We start from the raw sequence: 25,888 nt of genomic DNA, 5'->3' as shown, positions 1-25,888 counted from the left end.
TTTGGGGCAATAAAAGGGAAAGAAGTTCTTACCATATGATTCAGTAATTGGGTCCCTTGGTATTTACCCAAAGAATCTGAAAACGTATGTACACACAAAAACCTGCACATAGATGTTTAGAGCAGCTTTATTCATAATTGCCAAAACTTGGAAGCAACAACGATGTCTTTTGGCGGGTGAATGAATAAACAAACTGTGGTACATCCTGCCAGTGGAATATTATTCAGTGCTAAGAAGAAATTAGTTATCAAGTTATGCAAAGACATGAAAGAAATTTAAATTCATATTACTAAGTGAAAGCAGTCAGTCTGAAAAGGCTACATACAGTATGATATCAACTATATAACATTCTGGAAAAGGCAAAACGAAGGACACAACAAAAAACTTATTGTTGCCAGAGGTTAGTGGGCAGGGATAAATAAATGGAACACAGGGAATTTCGGGGCCGTGAAACTACTCTGTATATTATAATGGTGGATTTGTGTCATCATAACGTTATCCAAACACATACAATAAACAATACCAAGAGTAAACTCTAGTGTAAACTCTGGACTTTGGGTGATAATATGCCAATGTAGGTTCATCACCTATAACAAATGTACCACTCTGGTGGGGAATGTTGATAATGGGGGAAGCTAAGCGTGTGTGGGGGTGGGGGGTCATATGAAAAAAATCTCTGTACCTTTCACTCAATTTTGATGTGAACCTAAAACTTCTCTAAAACATAAAGTCTATTTTTTTAAAAGGAGAATGAAGTACTGATACATGCTACAACATGGATTTTGAAAACATTATGCTAATGGAAAGAAGTCAGTCATAAAACACAACATATTGTATAATTCCATTTATGTCCAGGATAGTCAAATTCATAGAAGCAAAAAGTAGATTAGCAGTTGCCAGGGCCTGGAGTGGTTGGGGGGAAATAGCGAGCGACTGTTAATCATATTGATGGTAAGATGTAGTACACACAAATGGTAACTATGTGAGGTGATGGATGTGTTAATTAGCTTGATTGTGGTTATCATTTCAGTGTATAAATATACGAAAACATGTTGTACACCTTAAATATATATAATTTTAATTTGTCAATCCTACCTCAATAAAGCTGGGGGAAAAAAGGAATGATGGGGGAAAAAAATGCAGTAAGTAGGATATAAAACTCTCAGCATAAAAATATAGTCATTCTCAAAACTCTGATGCCTGGAAGGACAGTCACCAAATTGTTAACAGTGATTGCATCTGGAAGGCAATTGTATACGAGCTTCTTTCTGAAGAAAATGGTGACTATGGATTGGATGAATGGTGAATATGGCATGCCTGAGGTATAGTGAAGGAATAACTGACAAAAGCAAACATTACTTAAATTTTTTTTAATTATGAAATAGTTTAAACATATAGAAAGATACAGAGAATAAAAACCCACAACCATCAATTTAGAACTGGCCAGTTATTTTTTAAAGAAATTAATGATTAAAAGATACCTCCCTTTGCATCCTTTCCTCAACCTCATTTTTCTCCCTCCCCAGAGGTCATCACAATTTGATGATTATTTCCATAAATGTTATTACACTATTTCCATATGGTATTTAGCCATGAAAAATATACATAGTGTTGATTTGCATGTTTTCAAACTTTATATAAATAAGTGGAACCATATCACACAAAATACCCTCTAGTTCGATTTCAATAGTTTCTGAGATGTATCCATATTGATAAAAGTATCTCTAGTTCATTAATTTCAATTCTAACTTATTTAAACCCTAATAATTGTTTTGCTTACCCTAAACTTTTCATTTTCACAAACAACACTGAAGTGGGTCTTCATGTACATCTCCCTGAACACATAAGGAGAGGCTCTGTAGAGGTTTAAGTGTGGAATTGCTGGGTCAAAGAGTATCCACATCTTCAACTTTACTAGATATTGATACATTATTCTTTTTAAAAAACTATTTTCAACTGCACTGTATGAATATTCCTATTGCTCCACATCTTCCCAGTAATAGGTACTGTGATGCTTTTTTTAATGTGATGATTTTGAAATAGTTCATTTTATTTTTTTCCCTTACTGCCATGATATACATTGTCAATTATTTTACTACTCCCAAATCCATCCTTTCTCTACTGGTATAAACCAACTTTATCATATGCAAAATTTCTACAAATAGATTAGATTCGATAATTTTCTTGTTCTTTAGAATTCACACTTCATAGATGAATTTCAAAACAAAGCTGTGAAATTAAAGGGCAAAAAGGCCCATTGAGGAATTTTGCTTGGAACTGCAGTGAAGTTGTAAATTAGGAGTAACTGATAACTTTGTTATTTTAAGTCTCTTCAGCCTAGGCTATATAATACCCTTCAATTTATTTTATTGTTCTTCAGTTTTCTGGACCTAGAAAATCTATTGTTTTAACTCCATGAGGACATGGTCTTTGTATTGATGTTATCTCCTCATGTCTAAATCAGTGTGTGGCAAACAGTAGTTACTCAAAATTCACTGAATGAAAGTATATATATGCATGTGTGTATATATATAAATGTAGTCAAACTACATTCGACTGTAGTTTTCTTCCCTCAGTCCCCTTTTGGTTTCAATTTTATAATCACTTGATAAAAATTTATATACTTTTTCTATGGTATGAAACAGTTTAAATGTTTTTGAGATCACCTAGATTCACCCATACAATTACCTGGGACTGATGTCTTTTTATGTACAGTATAAATTTATGTTTATTGGGTTTTTGGAGTTAATTGCAATACTCTCTGTTCTTTTCTTGATCTAAATATAAGTTCTGCATTTTTCTCAGTGAATCTTCATTTTCTTTAATTAGTTTATCCAATTGTTTCTTTAGAAACCTCCTAAAACTGGTTGTGTTATAGTTCTACTACTCTTGTCTATATCAATTACTCACCTAGAGTACAAACACTCCCACATATATTCTAAAGTTTTTAGGTTTCCCCAGTTCTGACCTGCTGCTTCCCATGATGTTCTGCTTTATCCACTAAGGAATCTTGTTTTAGCTGTAAGGATTAAATGAGTTAATATATGTTGAGTATGTAGAACAGTGCCTGGTGCAAAGTAGGCACTCAATGCATGTTAGCTATTATTATTAAATTGAATATCTGCTATATTTGATGCACTATGTTAAGTACTCTGCATGCAAATTTCTTACTTAATATGCACCAATCTACAATAGACACTATTTCATTTAATACTCACATTTCTACAATACAGTATCCTTTATTACCCCTATTTTAAGAATTAAAGAAAACCCTGAGGTTTAGATAAGTCAAGCAAGTTACTCAAAATCACACAATGCTACAGTAGTGGTAGAGCTATGACTTTCCAGAATCTAAGCTCTTAGACCTGGGAGGTGCCTAGTGCCCAGAGAGACTGGAATAAAATAAGGCTGAAAGGTATCTAAGAACCAGATAATGAAGCTCCTCATAGACAGTTTTAAAGACTGTGGATGCTAGCTTAAGAACAACAGCAAGCCAAAATTTTAACTGGAGGCAGTGATGTGTGTATTCTTACACTTGAAAAAGATCAGTTTGGGTGCATGGTGGGAAATGAATTTAAGGGGAACAAATGTTGATACAGGAAAACCTGTTAGAAAGCTATAGAGTGATCCAGGTGAGATGAATCTTAGACAAGGATGACAACATTAGAGATGGAGAAAAGAGTATAAATTCCAGAAGTATTTTTGAGATAGTCTACAGGACTTGGTGATTGACTGGATTGGGTGGTGACAGTGACTCCCCAAAATGGATTCTCTGATGATGAGCAAGGTGTGCATGCTGTCTGAAGGTTTTCTTGCATTCCTTACATTCATAGGGTCTCTCTCCAGTATGGATTCTCTGATGTTGGGCAAGGGACCCACAGTAACTAAAAGCCTTTCCACAAACATTACATTCGTAAGGCTTCTCTCCAGTATGAACTCTCTGATGTTGAGTAAGGGATGAATCATTGCTAAAAGCCTTCCCACATTTAATACATTCATAGGGTTTCTCTCCAGTATGAACTCTCTGATGTTGAGCAAGGTAGGCAATCTGGCTGAATGCTTTCCTACATTGCTGACACTTATAAGGTTTTTCTCCAGTATGAATTCTCTGATGTTGAGCAAGGTGTGAATTCTGGCTGAAAGCCTTCCCACATTCCTTACATTCATAGGGTCTCTCTCCAGTATGTATTCTCTGATGTACAGTAAGGTATGCACGAAGGCTAAATGCTTTCCCACAGACATTACATTCATAAGGTTTCTCACCAGTATGAACTCTCTGGTGTTGGGCAATAGATGATCTATTGCTAAATGCTTTCCCACATTCAATACATTCATAGGGTTTCTCTCCAGTATGAACTCTCTGATGTTGAGCAAGGTAAGCAAACTGGCTGAAGGCTTTCCTACACACTTTGCATTCATAAGGTTTTTCTCCAGTATGAACTCTCAGATGTTGAACTAGGTGTGCATTCTGACTGAAGGCTTTCCTACATTCCTTACATTCATAGGGTTTCTCTCCAGTATGAATCCTCTGATGTTGAACAAGATTTGATCTCTGGCTGAAGGCTTTCCCACATTCTATACATTGATAGGGTTTCTCTCCAGTATGAATTCTTTGATGAAGAGTAAGGGATGAGCTCTGACTGAAGACTTTTCCACAGTCATTACATTTCAAAAGTTTCTTCTCTGTATAGATACTCTTGGGCTTAATAGCCATTAATTTTTTTTTAAAGCTTTTATGTGTGTTATGTTTATGTACTTTCTCCTCTTTGGGGATTATCTGTTGTGTATGAAGTAGTGTGCTGGGATGGAAACTTCCCCAAGTTTTGTTATATTCTTGTCCTCTTTCATCAACAGGGGCTTCTTCGTGAGTGATTGTCTTTTCCTTGAAACATGCCTTCTGATTCACTGGTTGCCTCTCAAAGTGGCCCTCACATTTCCATTCTTCTTTCAATCTGGAGTACTCAAGGCCACAGCTTGTAAGTGTTTCTATTACTTTCTGAGATGATCGCACTTGATAAATGTCCTGCTTTGGGGTTAACTCTTCAGTCTCACACAAAGATTCCCAGTCTGAAAAATAATAAGAAAAAAAATGTCTACTCTATTATGTACCAGAAAGTACATTTATGAAAGTAGTTCTGAAGTGTGTAAGAACAGAAACTGAAAATAGGTCATAGAGAAACTTGAGGAGGAATGATTAGAATTATAAGAAAATCAATAAGGTAAATCTCAGGTCAAGAAGGACTTATGTAGGTGACTGGACTCAGTTATAATTTTATGCATGTATGAATAATACAGGAACTGAAATAATCTCCATTTTTACAGTTACTTCTTTCAAGAACATTCATTGAACCTTGTACCAGGTACAAGGTTCTATATGCTTTCATATTGGAGTAAATGAAGATCCTTACCTTCATGGATCTTATGTTCTTGGGGGAGACAGAAAATAAATGCTAAATAAGTAAATTTTATTGTATGTTAGAAGGTACTAAGTGCTATAGAAAAAGAAAAGCAGGGTAAGAGAGATCAGGAGTGTTGGTGAAGTCAAAGTAGGAATCATTAATAAGTTAACCTTAAAGCAGGACTTCCCTGGTGGCACAGTGGTTAAGAATCTGCCTGCCAATGCAGGGGACATGGGTTTGATCCCTGGTCCAGGAAAATCCCACATGCCACAGAGCAACTAAGCCCATGCATCACAACTACTGAGCCCACATGCCACAACTACTGAAGCCTGCACGCCTAGAGCCCATGCTCCACAAGAGAAGCCACTGCAATGAGTAGCCCATGCACTGCAACAAAGAGTAGCCCCAACTTGCCACAACTAGAGAAAGCCCATATGCAGCAACGAAGACCCAACTCAGCCAAAAACAAACAAACAAACAAAAAATTAAAGCAAAGATTTGAAGGAAGTGAAAAAGTTAGTTACTTAGATATTTAAAGAAAGAACATTCTGGGCAGAAGAAACAGCCTAAAAGTAGAAGCATGTTTGGATTGTTTGAGGAATAGCAAGAAGGCCACTGTGGCTGGAGATGACTGAGTAGTAGGAGATGAAGCCAGGGGGTAAAGGATAATCAGATTATTAAAGCTTTATAGGCCACCTAAGAAATTTGGTTTTACTCTGAGTGAGACAGAGAGCCACTGAAGTGGTATGAGTACAGAAGTGATATCTAGTTATGATTTAATGAAAATACTGGAAGGTGGAAAGCAAGGGGAGAAGGAAGGGGACCTAACTATTGTAGCAATCAATGTGAGAAATGATAATGATTCAGACCAGAGAGATATCAGTGGAGGTATACAGAGGTGGTCAGATTCTAGGTATATTTTATAAGAAAAACCAGGAGCATATACCGACAGATTGGATATAGAATGTAATAGAAAGAGATGAGACAAGCATGTCTTCAAAGTTTATGGTCTGAACAATGGAAGGATGGAATAGCCATCAACATTGATGGGAAAGGCTATGGGTACAGCAAGCTTAGGTAGTGAGGTATAGAAGATCCACAGTTCAGATTTAAACATCATAAACTTAATATGTCTTTTAGACTTTGAAATGGAAATGTTGAGAAGGCAGATGGACACATGATACTAAGTTTAAGGTAGAGGTCTAGGATAAGGGATTGTTATCCAAAATATATAAATAGCTCATACAACTCAATATCAAAAAAACAAACAACTCGATTAAAAAATGTGCAGAAGAACTTCTTTTCCAAAGAAGACATACAGATGGCCAACAGGCACATGAAAAGATGTTCAACATCACTAACCATTAGAGAAATGCAAATCAAAACCACAGTGAGATATCACCTCACACCTGTCAGAATGGCTATCATCAAAAAGACCACAAATAACAAATGTTGGTGAGGATGTGGAAAAAAGTGAACCCTCCTACACTGTTGGTGGGAATATAAATTGGTGCAGCCACTGTGGAAAACAGTACAGAGGTTCCTCAGAAATCTAAAAACAGAGCTACCATATGATCCAGCAATACCACTCCTGGTTATGTATCCGAAGAAAATGAAAACACTAATAAAAAAGGTATATGCACCCCAATGTTCAGAGCAGCATTATTTACAATAGCCAAGATATGGAAGCAACCCAAGTATCCATCAACAGATGAATAAAGATGTGGTATATATATACTGATACAACAGAATACTACTCAGTCATAAAAAATGAAATTTTGCCATTTGCAACAACATGGATGGACCTCGAGGATATTAGGCTTAGTGATAAGTCAGACAGAGAAAGACAAATACTGTATGTTATCACTTATACGAGGAATCTAAAAAATAAAACAAACAAATGAATATAACAAAACAGACTCACAGATACAGAGAACAAACTAGTAGTTACCAGTGAGGAGAGGGAAGCAGGGAGAGGAAAGATAGGGGTAGAGGATTTAGAGGTACAAACTACTATGTATAAAATAAATAAGCTACAAGGATATATTGTACAGCACAGGGAATAGAGCCAATATTTTATAATTATATAAATGGAATATAATCTATAAAATTTTTTAAAAAGCTTATGTATTTATTTATTTTTGGCTGTGTTGGGTCTTTGTTGTTTCATGCAGGCTTTCTCTAGTTGTGGTGAGTGGGGGCTACTCTTCATTGCAGCATGTGGGCTTCTCATTGCAGTGGCTTCTCTTGTTGCAGAACACGGGCTCTAGGCGCGTGGGCTTCAGTAGTTGTGGCACACGGGCTCAGGAGTTGTGGCTCGCGGGCTCTAGAGTGCAGGCTCAGTAGTAGTGGTGCACAGGTTTAGTTGCTCTGTAGTATGTGGCATCTTCCCGGACCAGGGCTCAAACCCATGTTCCCTGCATTGGCAGGCGGATTCATAACCACTGCACCATAAGGGAAGCTCCTCTATAAAATTTTTTAATCACTATGCTGTACACCTGAAACTAATATAATATTGTAAATCAACTATAATTCAGAAAAAAAAGAAGTCTGGACTAGAGGTTTTTAAATTGGGAGTTGCCAGCATATAGGTGGTATTTAAAGAGACTAAATTACTAAGAGAATGAGTGTAGATAGCAGAGAAAGGAGCAAGGAGTGAACCCTGGAGCACTCCAACATTAAGATATTAAGGAAAAGAGAAGAAACCCAAAGAGATTAAGAAGGACAAATGTAAGCAAGAAAAAATCAGGGCTGAGAACATTAATACCACATGACATTAAAGGTTATAATAAAAATCAACTTGTTCAATGATTTATACCGAAGAAGTATAAAATACACTTTCACAGTAACATACAGTTTGGAATATATTATTAAGAAATGTCACAAAGGGGATCCCCTGGCAGTCCAGTGGTTAAGGGCTCTACGCTTTAACTGCTGAGGGCACAGGTTCAATCCCTGGTCAGGGAACTAAGATCCCCCAAGCTGCGTGGTGTGCCCCACCCCCTGCAAAAAAAGACAGCTAGTAATAGTAACCATTAATAAGAATTATCTTTCTTTATATACAAAGTATACATTGGGGCTTGCAAAACACCACATATGAATAATTAGATAAATAAAAGAATACAATATAGAATAGAATATAAAAGCTATGGGGGAAATTACTGTACTATTTATACTTCTTTTTTTCAAATAAGAATATTATTTTGCAATTTTAGAATCAATTTTAAAAAGCAATAGAAGAAAGCATAAAGAAAATAATTAGTCTCAGAAGATATCTTTAACATTGACAACAACAACAACAAAGAGAGAAAAAACCCTAGAAATAAACTTTGTAAGAAAAGAACAAAAGCTTTACAACTCTAATGATGGACCACCCCAAAAAATTTGAATAAAGGGAGAAGATACACACTTTGCTTTTGTATATGAGGAACCAACAATGTAAAGCCACAAAGTCTGACTAAATTTACCTATTATGTCCGTTCAATTACAGTCAGAGCCTACTGTGATTTCTTAAAAGAACTGTGCAATAAACAATTTGGCAGACCTTTGTCCCTATTTCTCAGGAGGTAACCTCTAAGCCATCTAAACTCCTGGAAGGAGTGTCTTTGTTATTCATGGTGAGCCCTTTGGACTACACCTGATGGTTAATACTAGTAAGGTGACTCATGATGAGCCCCTAGATAGTTTTTGCTAATGAGATAGATGACTCAGGCTGGAGGCTAACCATGCTGGAAAGACGAACCATATGATTAAAGGGTTGGAGCTTTGAGCCACCATGATATCAGTCTGACTTTTGGGAAAGGAAGGAAGGCTGGAGATTGAGTCATGCTGGGTAATGATTCACTCAATCATGCCTACATAATGAAACAAAACCAAAAAACTCTGGACACTGAAGCTTGCGAGAGCTTCCCTGGTTGGTAATATTCTTTTGAATATTGAGATGCCTGGTGGGCCCTCAGGACAACAGAAACTTCACATTTGCAACTCTCCCAGCCCTCACCCTTGGTGTTTCTCCTTTTGGCTAGTTCTGATTTGTAGTCTTTGTTACAGTACAGCTGTAATGATGATATATAGCTCTTGCTCTGAGTACTGTGAGTCATTCTAGTAAATTATTAAACCTGAGGGTGACTGTAGGCACTCCCAAACATGTAGCCAGCGGGTCACAAATGAGGGTGGCCCTGAGGATCCCCTAACTTGCAGCTGGTGTTTGAAATAAGCACAATCTTGTGGAATGCTGTCCTCTCAGATTTTGCAGTTTGGCAAACTCACTGCAAGAAAAAAAAAATTTTTTTTTTTTTAAGGGATTTCCTGGCAGTCCAGTGGTTAGGACTTGGCACTTTCACTGCATTGGGCCCAGGTTCAATCCCTGGTTGGGGAACTAAGGTCCCAAAGCTGTGTGACATGGCCAAAAAAAACAAAAACACCATGAAAAAAAAATTTTTTTTAAATACTAACATTCATCAAGAAAATAAACATGAATCCAGGATAAACTATATGTTAGCCATAAAACAAGTCTTAATAAATTTCAAAAGATTGAAATCAAATTAACTATCTTTTTTAATCATAAGGGAATGAAACTAGAAATCAGTAGCAAAATAAAAATTGGAAAATCCACACGTGTGGAAATTAAACAACACACACTTAAACAACCGATGGGTCAAAGAAGAAATCACAGAAGAGTTTAAAAATATCTTACGACAAATGAAAATAAAAATATGACATACCAAAATTTATGGGATGCATCAGAAGCAGTGCTAAGAGGGAAATTTATAGCTGTGAAGGTTTACATCACAAAAGAAGAAAGATCTCAAATCAACAATATTAACAAACTAGAAAAAGAGCAAACTAAGCCAAATCTAGAAGAAAGAAGAAGATAATAAAGATTTAAGCAGAGATAAACCAGATAGAGAATTTAAAAAGCAATAGAATCAACTAAACCAAGAGTTGTTTTTTCAATAAGATCGACAAAACTGATGAACCTTTGATAAGACTAAGAAAAAAGAGCAATTCAACTAAAGTCAGAAATGATTCTAGCCAGAGCAATCAGGCAAGAAAAACAAATAAAAAACATCCAAATTAGAAAGGAAGAAATAAAATTGTTTCTGTTTGTAGACAACATGATCTTACATGTAGAAATCCTAAACACTCCACAAAAGAAAAACAAACACCTGTTATAACTAACAAATTCAGCACAGTAGAAGAATACAAAGTCAACACACACAAATCAGTTGCATTTCTATACACTAACAATGAACAATCTGAAAAGAAAATTAAGAAAACAACTCCATTTACAATAGCATCAATAAAGAATAAAATATTTAGGAATTAAGAATGTGAAAGACTTCTACAATGAAAATTACAAAACATTACTGAAAGAAATTAAAGATATAAATAAATGAAGAGGGGCTTCCCTGGTGGCGCAGTGGTTGAGAGTCCACCTGCCGATGCAGGGGATGTGGGTTCGTGGCCCGGTCTGGGAGGATCCCACGTGCCGCGGAGTGGCTGGGCCTGTGGGCCATGGCTGCTGGGCCTGCACATCCAGAGCCTGTGCTCCGCAACGGAAGAGGCCACAGCAGTGAGAGGCCCATGTACCGAAAATAAAAAATAATTAAAAAAATAAAATAAATGAAGACATTCTGTGTTCATGGATTAGAAGTTAATTAGAATTTAATTAGAAGGGGTTAATATCCAGAAGTTAATTAGAAGTTAAGATGTCCAAACTACACAAAACTATCTAGAGATTCAATGTAATACCTATCAAAATCCCAATGCTTTTTCCAGAAATAGAAAAATTGATCCAAAAATTCATATGTAATCTCAATGGACCCTGAATAGTCAAAAGAATCTTGAAAAGGAAGAAGAAAGTTGGAGGTCTCACACTTCCTGGTTTCAAAACTTATTACAAAGCTACAGTACTCAAAACAGTGTGGTGTGACATAAAGATAGATATATATACTGATGGAATAGAAAACAGAGAGCTCAGAAATAAACCCTCACATATATGGTCAAATGACTTTTCACAAGCATGCCAAGACCATTCCATGGAGAAAGGACAGGCTTTTCAATAAATGGCGCTGGAAAAATTAAATATCCACATGCAAAACAAAGAAGTTGTTACACCATATACAAAAATTAACCCCAAATGGATCAAAAACTTAAACCTAAAACTTAACACTAAAATAATCTTAGAAGGAAACATACGGAAAAATCTTCATGACATTATAATAGGCAATGATTTCTTGGTTATGATACCAAAAGCACAGGCAAGAAAAAAGTAGACAAATTGGAGTTCATGAAAATTAAAGACTTCTGTGCATCAAAGGACATAATCAACAGAGTGAAAAGGCAACCCACAGATGGAATGGGAGAAAATATTTACAAATCATGTATCTGAAAAGGGGTTAATATCCAGAGTACATAAAAAACTCCTAAAACTCAACAAGAACACAATTAGATTATCAGACTGGACAAAAAAATGTTTAGCTATATACTGTTCACAAAAAGAACACATAGAAAGTAAGAGAGTAAAGGGGTGGGAAAAACTAAACTAAGGAAATATTAACAAAAGAAGGCTAATATAGTTATATTAATATTAAGCTAAATAGTTAAGGGACGAATCATCACTAGATTTAAAGAGTAACAATAATATAAGAACTCACCAGAAAGATAATCCCCCAAACGTATCACCTTATAAAATACTTTCAAAATACTGCTCAAAGAGATTTTTTTTTAAATCCATAAAGACACAGAAGAGTTGACCAGCACAATTAATGAGCTTAATCCAATGAACATATATAAAATGCTGTACTCCACAAGCAGCACACAGACATTCTCCAGAACACACAGTATATTTACCAAAATTAACCCCTAAGATGTAAAAGAGGTTTCAAAGTATTTCAAAGAATGCATGTTAACTAGACCGTATCCTCCAATCACAATGTAGTTAAACCAAACAAAAACCTTCAATTTGCAACTTAAAGCTTCCAAATAATTCATAGTCAAGAAAAAAAATCAATGGAAATTAGAAAATGTTAAGATATACAATGAAAACAAAAATGCTACATATCAAAATATGTGAACTATATTCCTAATATAGTCTTAAATGCTTATAATAGAAAAGAGAAAGCCTCAAAAACACTGAATTATCTAAGTTTAAAAGCCAGCAAAAAAGAGAAAGAGAGAAAATAGCATAAAAAATATAGGAGGAATAAAATAGTAGAGGAGAAATACATGAAAAAAATTTAAAGATAAATCAGAGAGGATCAGTGAAGTAAAAAATGTCTGAAAACATTAATAAGTTGAAAGATTTGTTTCTCCCTTTTTAGAAGGAAAAAGAGGTCATATTTACATATACTACCAACTTCAGATAAGAGAAAATAATGAATAATTTTATCTAATAAATTTGAAAACTTACGAGAATTATAAATTTTTAGAAAAAAACCATAACTCCATGACTATAAGAAGAATTAAAAACACAAAATCTTATAACAGAAATTGAATTATTAGTTTAAATTCTTTTCACACACAAAAAATCCCAGGCCAAGATGAACAAAGTTCTACCAAACATTCAAAAGACAAATTTGTAAAATTTTACCCAAATTCTTCTCAGGAAGAAAAAGAGGAATACTCACCAACAGATTTTATGAAACTAGGACAATCCTGATTCCAAAATCTGACAAGAGGAGTACATGAAGGGAAAAACTGAAGGCCAACCTCACTGACAAACATAGATGCAAAATAACTAAACAAAATATTGGCAAATAGCAGCTAGCTATGAATGGAAAAGATGAAGATGGGTTTGTCTCAGGAATACAAGATTGGTTCAACATTAAATATGTAATTCACTACATAAACAGATGAAAAAGTAAAAATCATCTAATCATCTACAGTTACAGAAAAACATTAAAACTCAAAAGCTTTACACAAACAAAACTCTAGCAAACAGTAATGAAAGGATATCTACCAGAAACATTTAAACATCAGAATTATTAATTACAAAATATTAAAGCACTTTCATTGAGACCAGAAGTTGATAAAAATGCCTGCTATCACTACTTTGGTTCATCCCATATTGGTGATCTAAGACAGGGCAACAGAAAAAAGAAATTAAGGGTATAAGAAATTAAAATAAAGGAACTGCCATTATTCACAGACATGCCTGCCCACAGAAAAATCCAAGGAAATCTAAAAATTACTAGTATTAATGGGAGAGCTTGGCAACGTTGCTGGATATAAGGTCAAAGTACAAAAGTTAACTTTATTTCTATGTATGAGCAACAAATTGAAAACACAGACAACATTTAACACAGGAACAAAACTAAAATGCCTAGGAATTAATCTAATAGAAGATGTGCATGGCCTTTATGGAGAAAATTATAAAACACATTTGAAGGAAATTTAAAGACCTAAGTAAATGGAGAGATAAACTATGTTCACAAATAAAAACAAATTCCAAAATTGATATATAGAATAAAATTTGGACCAAAAGCCAATAGCTTTTTGTTGTTTTCTAGTGGAAATTGACCTAAATTTAGTTAGGTGGCCAAAGGGCAAACAAGAAATTCTGAAGAACATAAACAAGGTATAGGGACTTACCCTAACAGATATTGAAGTATTACCTTAAAATATTTAAGATAGTGTGGTACTGGCGTAAGAAAACAGAGATCAATGGAATGGAACAGAGCTCAAAATCAGACCCATATATATACTATAACCTGATATATTAAGAGGTAACATTCAGAACAATAAGCAAAGAGAGCTCATTTCTTCAGTAAATGTCTGAGACATTTGATTTTAGAAATTAAATACTTCAATCTCAAAAAACAATTTCAATTGGATTATGGCCCTAAATGTAAAAGGAAAATCTTTAGAAGACAATTTGAGAACACCCATATGACTTCAGAATATAGAAAGGTTTCTTAAAACAAAATATCAAAATCAAAAACATAAGCTACACAAATCAAAACCACGAGATATCATCTCATACATTTCACAATGGCTATCATTAAAAAGACCACAAATACCAATGTGAAGAAAGGGGAACCCTCTTGCACCGTTGGTGGGAATATAAATTGGTACAGCCACTATGGAAAACAGTACAGAGGTTCCTCAGAAAACTAAAAATAGAACTACCATATGATCCAGCAATTCCACTCCTGGGTACATATCCGAAGAAAACAAAAACACTAATTCAAAAAGATACATGCACCCCAATGTTCATAGCAGCATTATTTACAACAGCCAAGATACGGAAGCAATCTAAGTGTCCATTAACAGATGAATGGATAAAGATGTGACATATATACCTATATATATATGTATGTATGTGAATATATATAATGGAATACTACTCAGTCATAAAAAAAGAATGAAATTTTGCCATTTGCGGGTATTAGGCTTAGTGATAAGTCATACAGAGAAAGACAAATACTGTATATTATCACTTATATGTGGAATCTAAAAAACAAAACAAACAAATGAACATAACAAAACAGAAACAGACTCACAGATACAGAGAATGAGCTAGTGGTTACCAGTACAAAGAAGGTATGGGGGAGGGGGAGGATAGTGGTAGGGGGTTAAGAGGTACAAACTACTATGTATAAAATAAATAAGTGGGAATTCCCTGGTGGCCCAGTGGCTAAGACTTGGTGCTTTCACTGCAGTGGGCCTGGGTTCGATCCCTGGTCAGGGAACTAAGATCCCACAAGACACATGGCACAGCAAAAAATAAATAAGCAACAAGGATATATTGTATAGCACAGGGAATATAGCCAATATTTTATAACTTTAAATAGAGTATAGTCTATAAAAATATCAAATCACTATGTTGTACACCTGAAACTAATATGATATTGTGAATCAACTATACTTCATAAAAAATATATATATTCCCCAAACTGAACAGAAGACTTGAGCAGGCACTTCACAGAAGAGGAAATCAAAATGGCCATTTATATATATAAAAAGATGCCAAATTTTTTTAGTAGTCAAGGAAATTCAGGTGACAAGTATAAGGAGATAATATTTCATACCCGTCAAAATTGCAAAAAATTTGTCAATTCTGAATGTGGAGCAATGAGTACTCTTACACACAGCTGTTAGCTGTTAGAAATGTAAATTAGTACAAGTAATCTGGAAAGTAAAATAGCATTATGCAGTAAATTCCTGGCTATATTCTCTACATGAACTCCAGCATATGTACACCATCAGTCATGTATAATAAGGTTCATAGCAGTAACATTTATAATAACATAAAACTGAAACAACTCAAATGCCCTTCAATGCATAAATTGTGATTTTTCACAGTGGAATACATTATATTTCAACAGGAAAAAAAAATTCAATAAAAAATAGTCACTAAAATCAATATGGATGAATCTCAGGAATATAATTTTGAGTTGAAAAAAGTCAGAATTATCTGTATACTATATTTCCAATATATTTCCATATATAAAAAATTGAAAACATGCAAATATAAGTATTTTGTTTAGGGCTATATGGCACCAACAATAAAGAAAAGTCAAGAAATGATAAGCAAAATTGTAGGATAATGGTTACCCTAGTGAGTGGTAGAGATGGTCCAAGAGTAGGGAGTGATATATCACTAGGCAGGGGCCCTTGAGGGCCTAAAATGGCACTGACAACCTTCTATATCCTAAGTTAAGAAGCAGGTACATTTTTTGTTATATTATTACCTAAAGTACATATTTAGTCTAATATATTTATGTGTGTATGATTTATTTAATAATAATAATAAATAAATAAAATTTAGCCATGTATTCTTTGATACTACAGTTCCATATCAAAATTTTTCCTTAGAAAACTGAACATGAACATAAAAGACTGGGGAGAGGTAGTGGAAGGGGTGGGGATGGGTTGGAGAGTAGTGTTGACAGAGATGTTTACAATGACCCTAATTTTCTTCTGAACTTTAAGTCCTTCATTTCACCTTAATGCTTCCTATGCCTATCTGAAAATCCTTCCTACACCACAAAGCTAACCTCTTTATCTCTTCTCCCTCAAATGTTTTCTAGCTTTTGACCTTTTTTTTTTTTTGGCCACACCACACCACATGCAGGATCTTAGTTCCCTGACCAGGGATCAAACCCATGCCCCCTGCAGTGGAAGCGAGGAGTCTTAACCACTGGACCATCAGGGAAGTCCCTGACCTGTGTTTTTGTTAAAGACCATCTTCCCAACTAAGCAGACTCCTCTCTCACCTCTCTCTGAGCTTCCTTCATGTCAGCTTTCTTTTCATGTGTGCCATTGTCAGCCATATTTTATCACTGCTACAAGCCTATCAACTATTTGATTATTTACATAAATGTATAATACCCTAGCATCTTGCAAGTACTCTGTTTAAAGTACAAATTCAATAAATGTTGATTAAAGGAATGAATGAACTGACCATTAAGAGAAAAATGAGGCATTTAGAGATAAACTACTACTATTATAATACTAGCAGCTAACAGCTTTTGAGCTCATAATATGAGATAGGAACTGTTGAAAGCACCTTAAAAATATTATCCCATTTTATAGATGACAAAACAAAGGCACAGAGAGGTTAAGTAACTTGCCCAAAGTTCCACTGCATGTAAGTGTCAGGATTTGAACTTGTTACTTCAGTTACAGCTGTTTGTAGTTCATCAAAAGTTCAAAAGTTCATCAGATTAGGAAAAGATTTTTTAAAGACTGGAAGAAGTTTATGAGACTGGGAAGGAAGGGGACTCAGAATAGATAAGAGGGGGCAAAATGTGAAAGGAGAGACAGTTTAGAATATCAACTTTGGGAGAACACACTAAAAGGACTCAAGCTTCTACTAAGACCTAGGACATTTGAGAGGAACATGCCAGCAACAAAGAAGAGTGAAGAGGTGTGATACCTTTGAGTCAAGCTGGGATGTCACCTGCAAAGGTTTTTGCCTGCCTATTCCTCTTCACTCACCTGAGCACAAGTCTTTTGTCAGCTCTCTCTTTACCATCCAGGGCTCCTTCCCTTGTTCCAACAATAATATCACACTTGGTTTAGAAAAGCAAAGTCCTGCATATAAGAAACAGAATTTGGTCATGCTGTAGATATCCCAGAACTCACATCCAATTCTTTGATCATCAGGGAAGAGGGAGCTTGCAGTAAGCCAGAGAAAACTGTGATAAGGACATGTATTCAAAGGACAGGGAAGTTGAAGCTTCCAACACAGATTAATAATAGACCTGTTCACTGCCAACTCCACAAATATTAACCCGTTACTTTGGCACAGGCAGCAGACTTTCAGCCAAGCACTACAGATGCTATCCAAAAATTCACAATGGTGGTAGCAAAGTGCCCCTTATGAGTATAAGCTCAATTTTACAAGAAGATATTATTACCCAGTGATACCAAGATCCTGTAGTTCTCCAACATCACATTACTGTACAGATGCCTCTGAGAAGAATTCAGACAATCCCACTCCTCTTGGGAGAAGTCTACAGCCACATCTCTGAAGGTCACCAACTCCTGAAATGAAATAAATAAATGAAGTGAAACAACCTCATCTCTTCCCATACTCACCTCATTCATTCTGCCCCAGGCACACAGGGCTCTCCCATATATTACATTCTCAAATATGTCAAGAATGTTCCCCCTCAGGGCTTTTGTACTTCTCAGATCATTCTGTATATAACAAAAGCAATGCTCTTACCCAAGTTGCCTATTCCCCTAACCCTCCTTATTTTTCTACATGGTACTTATTTTGTTATTTATTGTCTGCTCCCCACCTCCATTAAAATGTAAAGTCCATGAGGGCAGAGTATATTTTTGTTTTGGTCACTGCTATATACCAGTTATAGAAAAGTATCTGACACACATGAGGCATTCAAATACTTGCTGAATAAACTGAATTAATGAATGAATGCTTTGCAAAGTTCAAGAAGCTATAAGAGGATCAAAAATGAGACCATAAAGTGCTTGCTGTATCTCTGAAAACTGTTCTAGATCAAGCAAAACAAATGATCAATGCCATTAAAATTCAAATACTTTTATAGAGAGTACTTAAAATTTTGTGTAAAGAAATGAGTGTTCCACTCATAATACTGTTTTTTTTTTTTTTGCGGCACGCGGGCCTCTCACTATTGTGGCCTCTCCCGTGGCGGAGCACAGGCTCCGGACGCGCAGGCTAAGTGGCCATGGCTCACGGGCCCAGCCGCTCCGCGGCATGTAGGATCTTCCCTGACCGGGGCACGAACCCGCATCCCCTGCATCGGCAGGTGGACTCGCAACAACTGCGCCACCAGGGAAGCCCCATAATACTGTTTTTGCTTATAGGGGCTGATAAAGTTCTTAAAAACTTGGAGCTATGTTATGATTCAGCTGGATTCCAGGTTTCTATAATGTGACCACCTGATGAAAACTAACATACATTATGTGTGTGTGGAGATGGATACACACACACACACATACACACTCGTAAATTGTTTTCTTTTCTTACAAAATTAGAAGAGGTAAATCTGTCAAAGCAAGATTTTTAATTGGGCATTTGATACAATTTTGTCATAGTTTAAAAAACTGTCTCTACAAAATAAAAATTCTTAAAGTGTTTTTTCAACACACAGTAACTTTTCTTCTTATTTAATTATATGAAGTAGTTTGTGAATTTCTCTCTCTCTGCCCTAGCAATAACATCCTTCATATACTGCAGAAACGCTCCTGTTAAGAGTTTGTTTCATGTGGTATACATGCTTCCAAAAATGTTTCCCTTAGCTTACATAAATATGTATAATAAATGTATAAATTTTTTATATACAACATACACATTTTTTCACTGAGTCTTTAATTTATACAGTCAATGAAAATAATTACAATGTCAACATAAGGAGCTTAAACTCTAACCTTAAAATATTTGACCTCTAACAAAGAACCTCTTAAAATATTTGAACTCTAACCAAATACTTGGTTTCAAAATCCATTCATAATTATAATCAAACCAGTCTAAAGAAAGTCAACAGTTCCCTTAACGTTTTTGCCTTACAGAAACATGATTCCCAATGGAGAAGACAACTTTCCCTGAAGCCCTGTCATGTGGTGACTGTCTTATTTCTCACATCCCTTGTACACAGCACATGGAGGTGAGGTAGGTGACCTCTTTGCTCCTTACACTTGTTTCCATACCATTGCCCCACCCTCTTTCCTAATATATACCTAGTTTTCAACCTCATGAAATCAGGCTATGTCACTATCACTTCTTGTTTCCATTATCTACCAATTCCTCGTAGATGCAAATTCTCTGTCATTACTTGAACACTTCAGCATCTAACTCACTGTTACTCTCTCCAATGGTACTCCCATTAAACATATGGGAGTACCCATATGTTTCAATATCCATATAAATAACCCTCCCAACAGCCTGGCCTCTCAGTTCTCTGACCCCATCTTCTCCAATAAGCCTGTCTTCCACACTTCTACAGTCGCTCACTTCACGATCATGCCCTAGACCTTGTCGTTACCAATAAGTACAAAACCCTCCATAATCTCAACTCTCCCACTCTCACTTCCACCTCCTATATTCCAGTTTTTTCCCTCTGGTACCCCAATTAGGATAATTCTTCCACCACACTAGAACCTACAAATCATTGATCTCACCACGTTTTCACTGTTCTTCACTCCCACATACCCTCACTTCCTAGAACAACCATTTGTTATAATCACCCCCACGCATATACCCTCAACTGCCCGGCTCCCTCTCCCTTAACTATACTCACCTGGTTAAACCACAGCCATCACTCAGCATACTCTGTTTCTGGAAGCTGCACAGCTGAACTTTGCTAGAGAAATCATGCTAATTGGCCTCACTTTAAATTCATGATCACTAACTTCCAGGGGGCCAAAATGATACATTTCTACCTACATACATGATACATTTCTCTAGTCCATTCATTTCCCCCACCCTCCTAAATGACCATTTGATACTTTCTTCTCTCTCCTCAATCTTCAATACCTCCCCCCCATCCTTTCTCTCAGCTAAGGATCTTGCTTTGTCTCAACGAAAAAACAAAAGCCATATTAAGAGAATTTCCACAAATTCCCACAACATCTACTTGCATCTGGCCCATAAACTCTAACTTGATCCTATTACTATAAGTGAACAGCCCACTTTCCTAGCAAAGGCCAAACCCCTTCACTTGTATCCTAGACCTCAGCTGCTCTCAGCTTCGCAAGCAGTGTTCCAGCAATTCCCTCCTCTCTCCTCTTCATCTTCAATTTCCCTTTCTATTGAATCTTTAACATCAGCCCACAGACATATACCCATCTTTAAAAAACCTTGTTGACTACAGTTTCTCCTTCAGTTACCACTCATTTCTCTTCTTCCCTTACAGCTAAACTGTTTTAAAGAGTTGTCTATACTTTCCATTGTTTCTCTCCCTGAAATGAAGAGGAATGACATAATATGACATACGTAACAGGATCACTTTGGCTGCTCTGTTGGGGATAGAGTAAAGACAGGGTGGAAGTAGAGGGACAAGTTAGAAGAGCATAGCAATAATCCAGGTGAGAGATATTGGTTTATACCAGAATGGAAACTGGTGGTAGTAATAAGTGGTCAGATTTTGGATATATTTTGAAGGCAGGACAAACAAAATTTCCTAATGGAAGACTTTTAGCTTGAACATCTTAGATGGGGAAGTATGTAAGAGTTTTCTAATTGATTTTCCTGTTTCTATCCTTGTCCCATTCAGTTTATTTTCAATAGCAGCCAGAGTGATCCTATTAAATGGGAATCAGATCATGCCACTCCTATGCTCCCAAACTTCCAATGGCTCATTTCACTCAGTTTGAGACATCTAAATTTGAGGTATCCATTCCACAACGAAATGAAGATGCTGAGTAGGCAGTTGGATATATGAGTCTGGATTTCTGGGCTGTATACAATTTGGTAGTTGTTGGCATATAGATGGTATTTAAAGCCGTGAAACAGTGAGATCAACAAAGGAGTGTAGACAGAGCAGAAAAGAAGACTAGGATTAAGCCCTCTTAGTTAATAGGTGCTTAGCAAAAATTTGTTGAATGAATGAACATTTGGACAGAGACCAGAATGAAGAAGTTGGTCTGTATCTGGCAGAACAGCATTCTAGGCAGAGGGAACAGTAAGTGCAAGGCCATGAGTTAAGAATGTACTCAGATCACTACAAGGAAGCTAGTGTGGCTGGAACCAAGTGAGTGAAATACAGAGTGGGAAAAATTAGATGAGGTCAGAGGGTTAGCCAGGGACGAGTTTATGTAGGGCCTTGCAAGCCAAGGCAAGGACTTCAACATTTATCCAGAATCAGGTGGGAATCCATTGGAGGGTTTTAAGAAGTAACATGATTGGTCACCCAGAAAAGTTTCAGCAGAAGGAAAATTAATGTCTGCTTGTTTTGAAAAGCAGGAAAATATTTCAGGAAAGAGAAAACACCAGCTCACCTGGTACATGGCTTTAAGAAGTCCAACAGCCATTCTTTCCTCCCCTTGACTCTTCTCTTGGGAAATGGCAGTGTCCTTAGATGAGTGAGATGGGTAAGAGAACATGAGAAACTAGGCTTTCCTTGCAGCATCCAGAATCACTAGCTTAGAATTTTTCTGCTTCTCTTTCCTCTGTTGCACCCTTCCCTCCAATAGAGAGAAGGCAGAATGGAGACCTAGGAATCTTCTTGCATGCAATTTAACCTGTGCCTAAATCACTTCCTAATTTATTATTTTAACAAGAGATTTTCTAGATTTTACAAATAAAAACTCCAAGTAATATAATCATTTGCATAAAGACACACAGCTAATAAATAACAGCACCGAGATCAGATAAAGGTCTTCCTGATTCCACTTTCCTTCTCCTCTCCAGTAGGTCAGTGGTTCTGAAACTTGGTGGCACACTGGCATCACCTGGTTAGCTTTAATAGATACTGGTGGCACAGAGTCTCACTCAGCGCCCCCCCCCCCCGCAAAAAAAAAACCAAAACACAACATACACACAGTCACAGATCCTTAAAAACTACAGCGCCAACCACCATCTTACACAGATCACAGCGGCCACGGGTACGGGCAGTTTCACACCGTCACCCTCTCCCATAGCCCCCAGCCTCAAATACTAGGGTATCACAACCGGTGATCTCACACTCCAGTCACAAAGAAGCCGAGGATACAGGAACAACGGGAGACAGAGAGTATCCTCCTGCCCCCACTCACAGTCTCGCCCTCTGTGGCACCAACCATCGACTCACTCGCACCCAGTCACACAGATACGATGTGTACAGGCACATCGGGTGGCAGGCTCACGCACCGTAAGGTCTCAACCCCGTCTCACACGAAGAGTCACACAGAAGGCCCGGGGACCGACGTCAGGGTGACCCACAGGCCGCTCCTCAACCCACTTCCTACCTGCAGAACTGAAGTGCCGGAAGACCAGGTTCAAGCCCGGAAAACTCGGGTAACCTCCTCTCGGGCCCACCTCCTGCCCTGACTCTGAGGGAACCCAGCCTCCGCGGGCCCGGAAAGAAGCAACCGGCCCTCCGGAGGACACAAAGGCGCAGCGGGCCCAGTGCTCGCGGGGGCCACTGGGAAATGTAGTCCTGACCAGAAAAAGGCTCGGCACCCGGGGGTTCAACTGCCACAGCTCAGCTCCTCCGGGGATTCGTAACACCGACCCCTGTGCCCTGGCTCTTGCCACGCTGACCTCTCCCTGGCCTTGCAGAAGGAGCCTGGAAGTCCCGATGATTCCTCTCAGCTCCGAGCCTGGGTCTGCCACAGAGACTGGCCGAGCGTCACACTAGACGGTCTGGGATTGAAGTGCGCAGGCACAGGGTTTCGGTTCACTTCCCTAAGCAACGCAGCAGAGAATTACAAGCCTTGGGCTAGTCGCAGGGGGCCGGGTGGTGTGTGGGCGCGCGCTAGTGCGCTTGCGTCTACACAAAGTGCGTGAAGAGTGAGTCCCTCTCTTTGAGCTGGGGACCTGAAAAAAGTGTGTGGTGTGTGGTGGGCAGTTGGGAGTGGAGTGCGCAGGTGCATTATGCTTCCACCCAGTCCCGCCTTCCCTAGGGCGTTCTTTCTCAGGGAATGGTTTACCTTGAAGGCAGGAGGGGAGGGGTCAGGGTAGAGAGTGTCATCCTGTGCATATGGTTCCTGTGTTTGTGATTTAGTGACGGTGGATGTGACTGTGTCCCCTCTTCCTAAAATGGCTCCTATGTCGGGTATCTTCAAAGTTCCCTACGTTCGGATACAAATGTCACATTTCAAAGAGGGCTTCCCTGATTACACTTCTCCTCCGACACTTCACGGCTCCTTAACCTGACTGTATACCCCCTTAGAACAACAGTGATTATATTTTAAGTTTTTATTTAAGTTTCTGTCACCTGACTGATTTTGTGAGTTAGTGCACCACCCTGTGATTCTGTCATTTTGTGTTTCTGTGAGAGTAACTGTGCAAAACTCTGTGTGTTGGAGTGAGCATGGTGCATTTCTGTGACCATGTGTGTGATTGTGTGTGACATTTGTGATGTTAAGTGTGAGAATGTGCTATGATAGAAAGTGACTGACTGGTGGAGAATGGAGTAGGACTGTGGTATGATAGTGTGTACGGCAGACCGTGAGGATTATACTAATGGATGTAGGTTTGTGTGAAGAATTCTGCCCTGTGGTATCTGATTAGAAAGCACCTACTGTGTGCCAGATGCTATGTGAGGTGCTGGGATAGACACAGAGAAAATAAGCTTTAAAAAATGATGAATAAAATATTAGTGAGTGGAAGGGGAAACTCAAGAGACCTATTATATGTGTATTTGGATAACAAACAGATATCTGGATCTACACAAAGGAGTGAAGAGCACCAGAGGTGGTAACTACAGGGTTAACACATAATACTATTTTCTTATTATTTAATTATTGACAAAATACAAATTACTGTTTAAGCAAGAATAAAAACAATGTAGTTAAGGGTATCTATATTATATATATGTTAACAAATATAGAAGCAAATTGTATGACAACAATAGCACAAATGCCAGGAGAAGAGAAATGCATGGAAATAAACTAATGTAAATGTTCCAATATTCTATGGGAAGTAATATAATATCACTTGAATGGACACTGTGTTAAGTGAAAGATGTACATGCTAAGCCCTAAAGCAGCCACTTAACTAACAAAACAAAGAGTTATTGCTAATTATCCAACAAGGGAGATAAAATGGAGTCATAAAAATTACTCAGTTAATCCAAAAGAAGTCAGAAAGAGGAGAAGGGAACAAATTACAGGTGGGAAACAAATAGAAAGATAGAAGGTTTATATCAATAATCAGATTAAATATAAATGATCTGAACATCCCAATTAAGAGGGACTGAGTATCAGATCGGATAAAAAAAGCACAACTCAACCATATGCTGCCTATGAGAAATTCACTTTAAATATATACCAATAGGTTAAAAGTACAAGGATGGAAAAAGATATACCATGCTAATGCTGTGTAAAGAAAGCTGGAATGACCTTGGATTTGGCAGTGGGTTCTTAGATATGACACCTAGAGCACAAGAAGCTGAAGAAAAAATAGATAAATTGGACTTCATCAAAATTAAAAACTTTTGTGCATCAAATGACATCATCAAGAAGGTGAAAAGACATCCCACAGAATGGTGAAAATACTTGTAAATCATATATCTGATAAGGGTTTAATACCCAGAATATATAAAGAACTCCTAAAGCTCAACAACAAAAGGACAACCCAATTCAAAAAGTGAGCAAAGACGTGAATATATATTTCTGCAAAGAAGATATATAAATGGCCAATAAACACATAAAAAGACTAAACATCATTAGTAATTAGGGAAATGCAAATAAAGCTATGAGATACCACTTTATACCTACTAGGATGGGTATTTTCAAAATAACTGAAAATAGCACATGTTAGTGAGGATGTGCATAACTTGTAACCCTTGTACAATGATGGTGAAAATATAAAATGGTATAGTTTGGCAATTCCTCAAAAAGTTTAGCATAGAATTAACATGTGACCCAGCAATTATGCTCCTAGGTATATATCCAAAGGAACTGAAAGCAGGGACTTGAACAGATACTTGTATTCCAATGTTTATTGAAGCGTTATTCAAAATAGACAAAAGGTGGAAAAAACATGAATGGATAAAAAAAGTGTACTATACACATACAATGGAATATTTTTCAGCCACAAAAAGGAATAAAGTTCTGAACATATAACATGGATGAAGCTTGAAAAATTTATGCAAAGTGAAATAACTCATATGCAAAAGGACAAATATTGTATAATTCTGTTTATATGAAATATTTGGAGGGAGGGAGGAATTAGGAATTATTGCTTAGTGGTTACAAAGTTTCTGTTTGGGTTGATGAAAAGTTTTGGAAATAGATAGTGGCGATGATTGCACAACATTTTGAATCTACTTAATGCCACTGAATTGTACACTTAAAAATTGTTAAAATGGCAAATTTTATGTTATGTATTTTACAATAATATAAAAATG

At 37.0% G+C, this 25,888-nt stretch overlaps 2 protein-coding genes across 6 annotated transcripts in view; one reads left to right on the top strand and one right to left on the bottom strand.

Moving 5' to 3' along the window:
• The window catches only part of LOC114889100 (zinc finger protein 420), a 93,055-nt gene extending 70,693 nt beyond the window's left edge, over positions 1-22,362 (top strand). Inside the window, exons 8-9 of the transcript XR_003791965.1 lie at positions 4,855-4,976; positions 19,407-22,362. The gene's annotated coding sequence lies outside the window, so the exon portion shown is untranslated. The remainder of the gene's footprint in view (positions 1-4,854; positions 4,977-19,406) is intronic.
• Positions 1,411-25,888, bottom strand: LOC114889251 (zinc finger protein 570). Of its 5 annotated transcripts, none has more exons than XM_029212347.1 (5): positions 22,684-25,888; positions 21,834-21,908; positions 17,768-17,894; positions 17,346-17,441; positions 1,411-5,067 (listed from the first exon to the last, which is right to left on the bottom strand). In XM_029212347.1, exons 2-5 carry the CDS (start codon positions 21,864-21,866, stop codon positions 3,713-3,715), a joined length of 1,611 nt encoding a protein of 536 aa, XP_029068180.1. In that variant the 5' UTR covers positions 21,867-21,908; positions 22,684-25,888; the 3' UTR covers positions 1,411-3,712. The 5 variants fall into 5 exon arrangements, with proteins under 5 accessions (XP_029068180.1, XP_029068190.1, XP_029068208.1 ...); XM_029212357.1 differs by having other exon boundaries at positions 22,782-25,888; XM_029212375.1 differs by lacking the exon at positions 21,834-21,908 and having other exon boundaries at positions 22,782-25,888.

The sequence above is a fragment of the Monodon monoceros genome, unplaced genomic scaffold, assembly GCF_005190385.1.
Source record: "Monodon monoceros isolate NGI ecotype Baffin Bay Population unplaced genomic scaffold, NGI_Narwhal_1 Super_Scaffold_10, whole genome shotgun sequence".
Classification (NCBI taxonomy): Eukaryota; Metazoa; Chordata; class Mammalia; order Artiodactyla; family Monodontidae; genus Monodon; species Monodon monoceros.
This window is presented reverse-complemented; position numbering and strand designations above follow the sequence as displayed.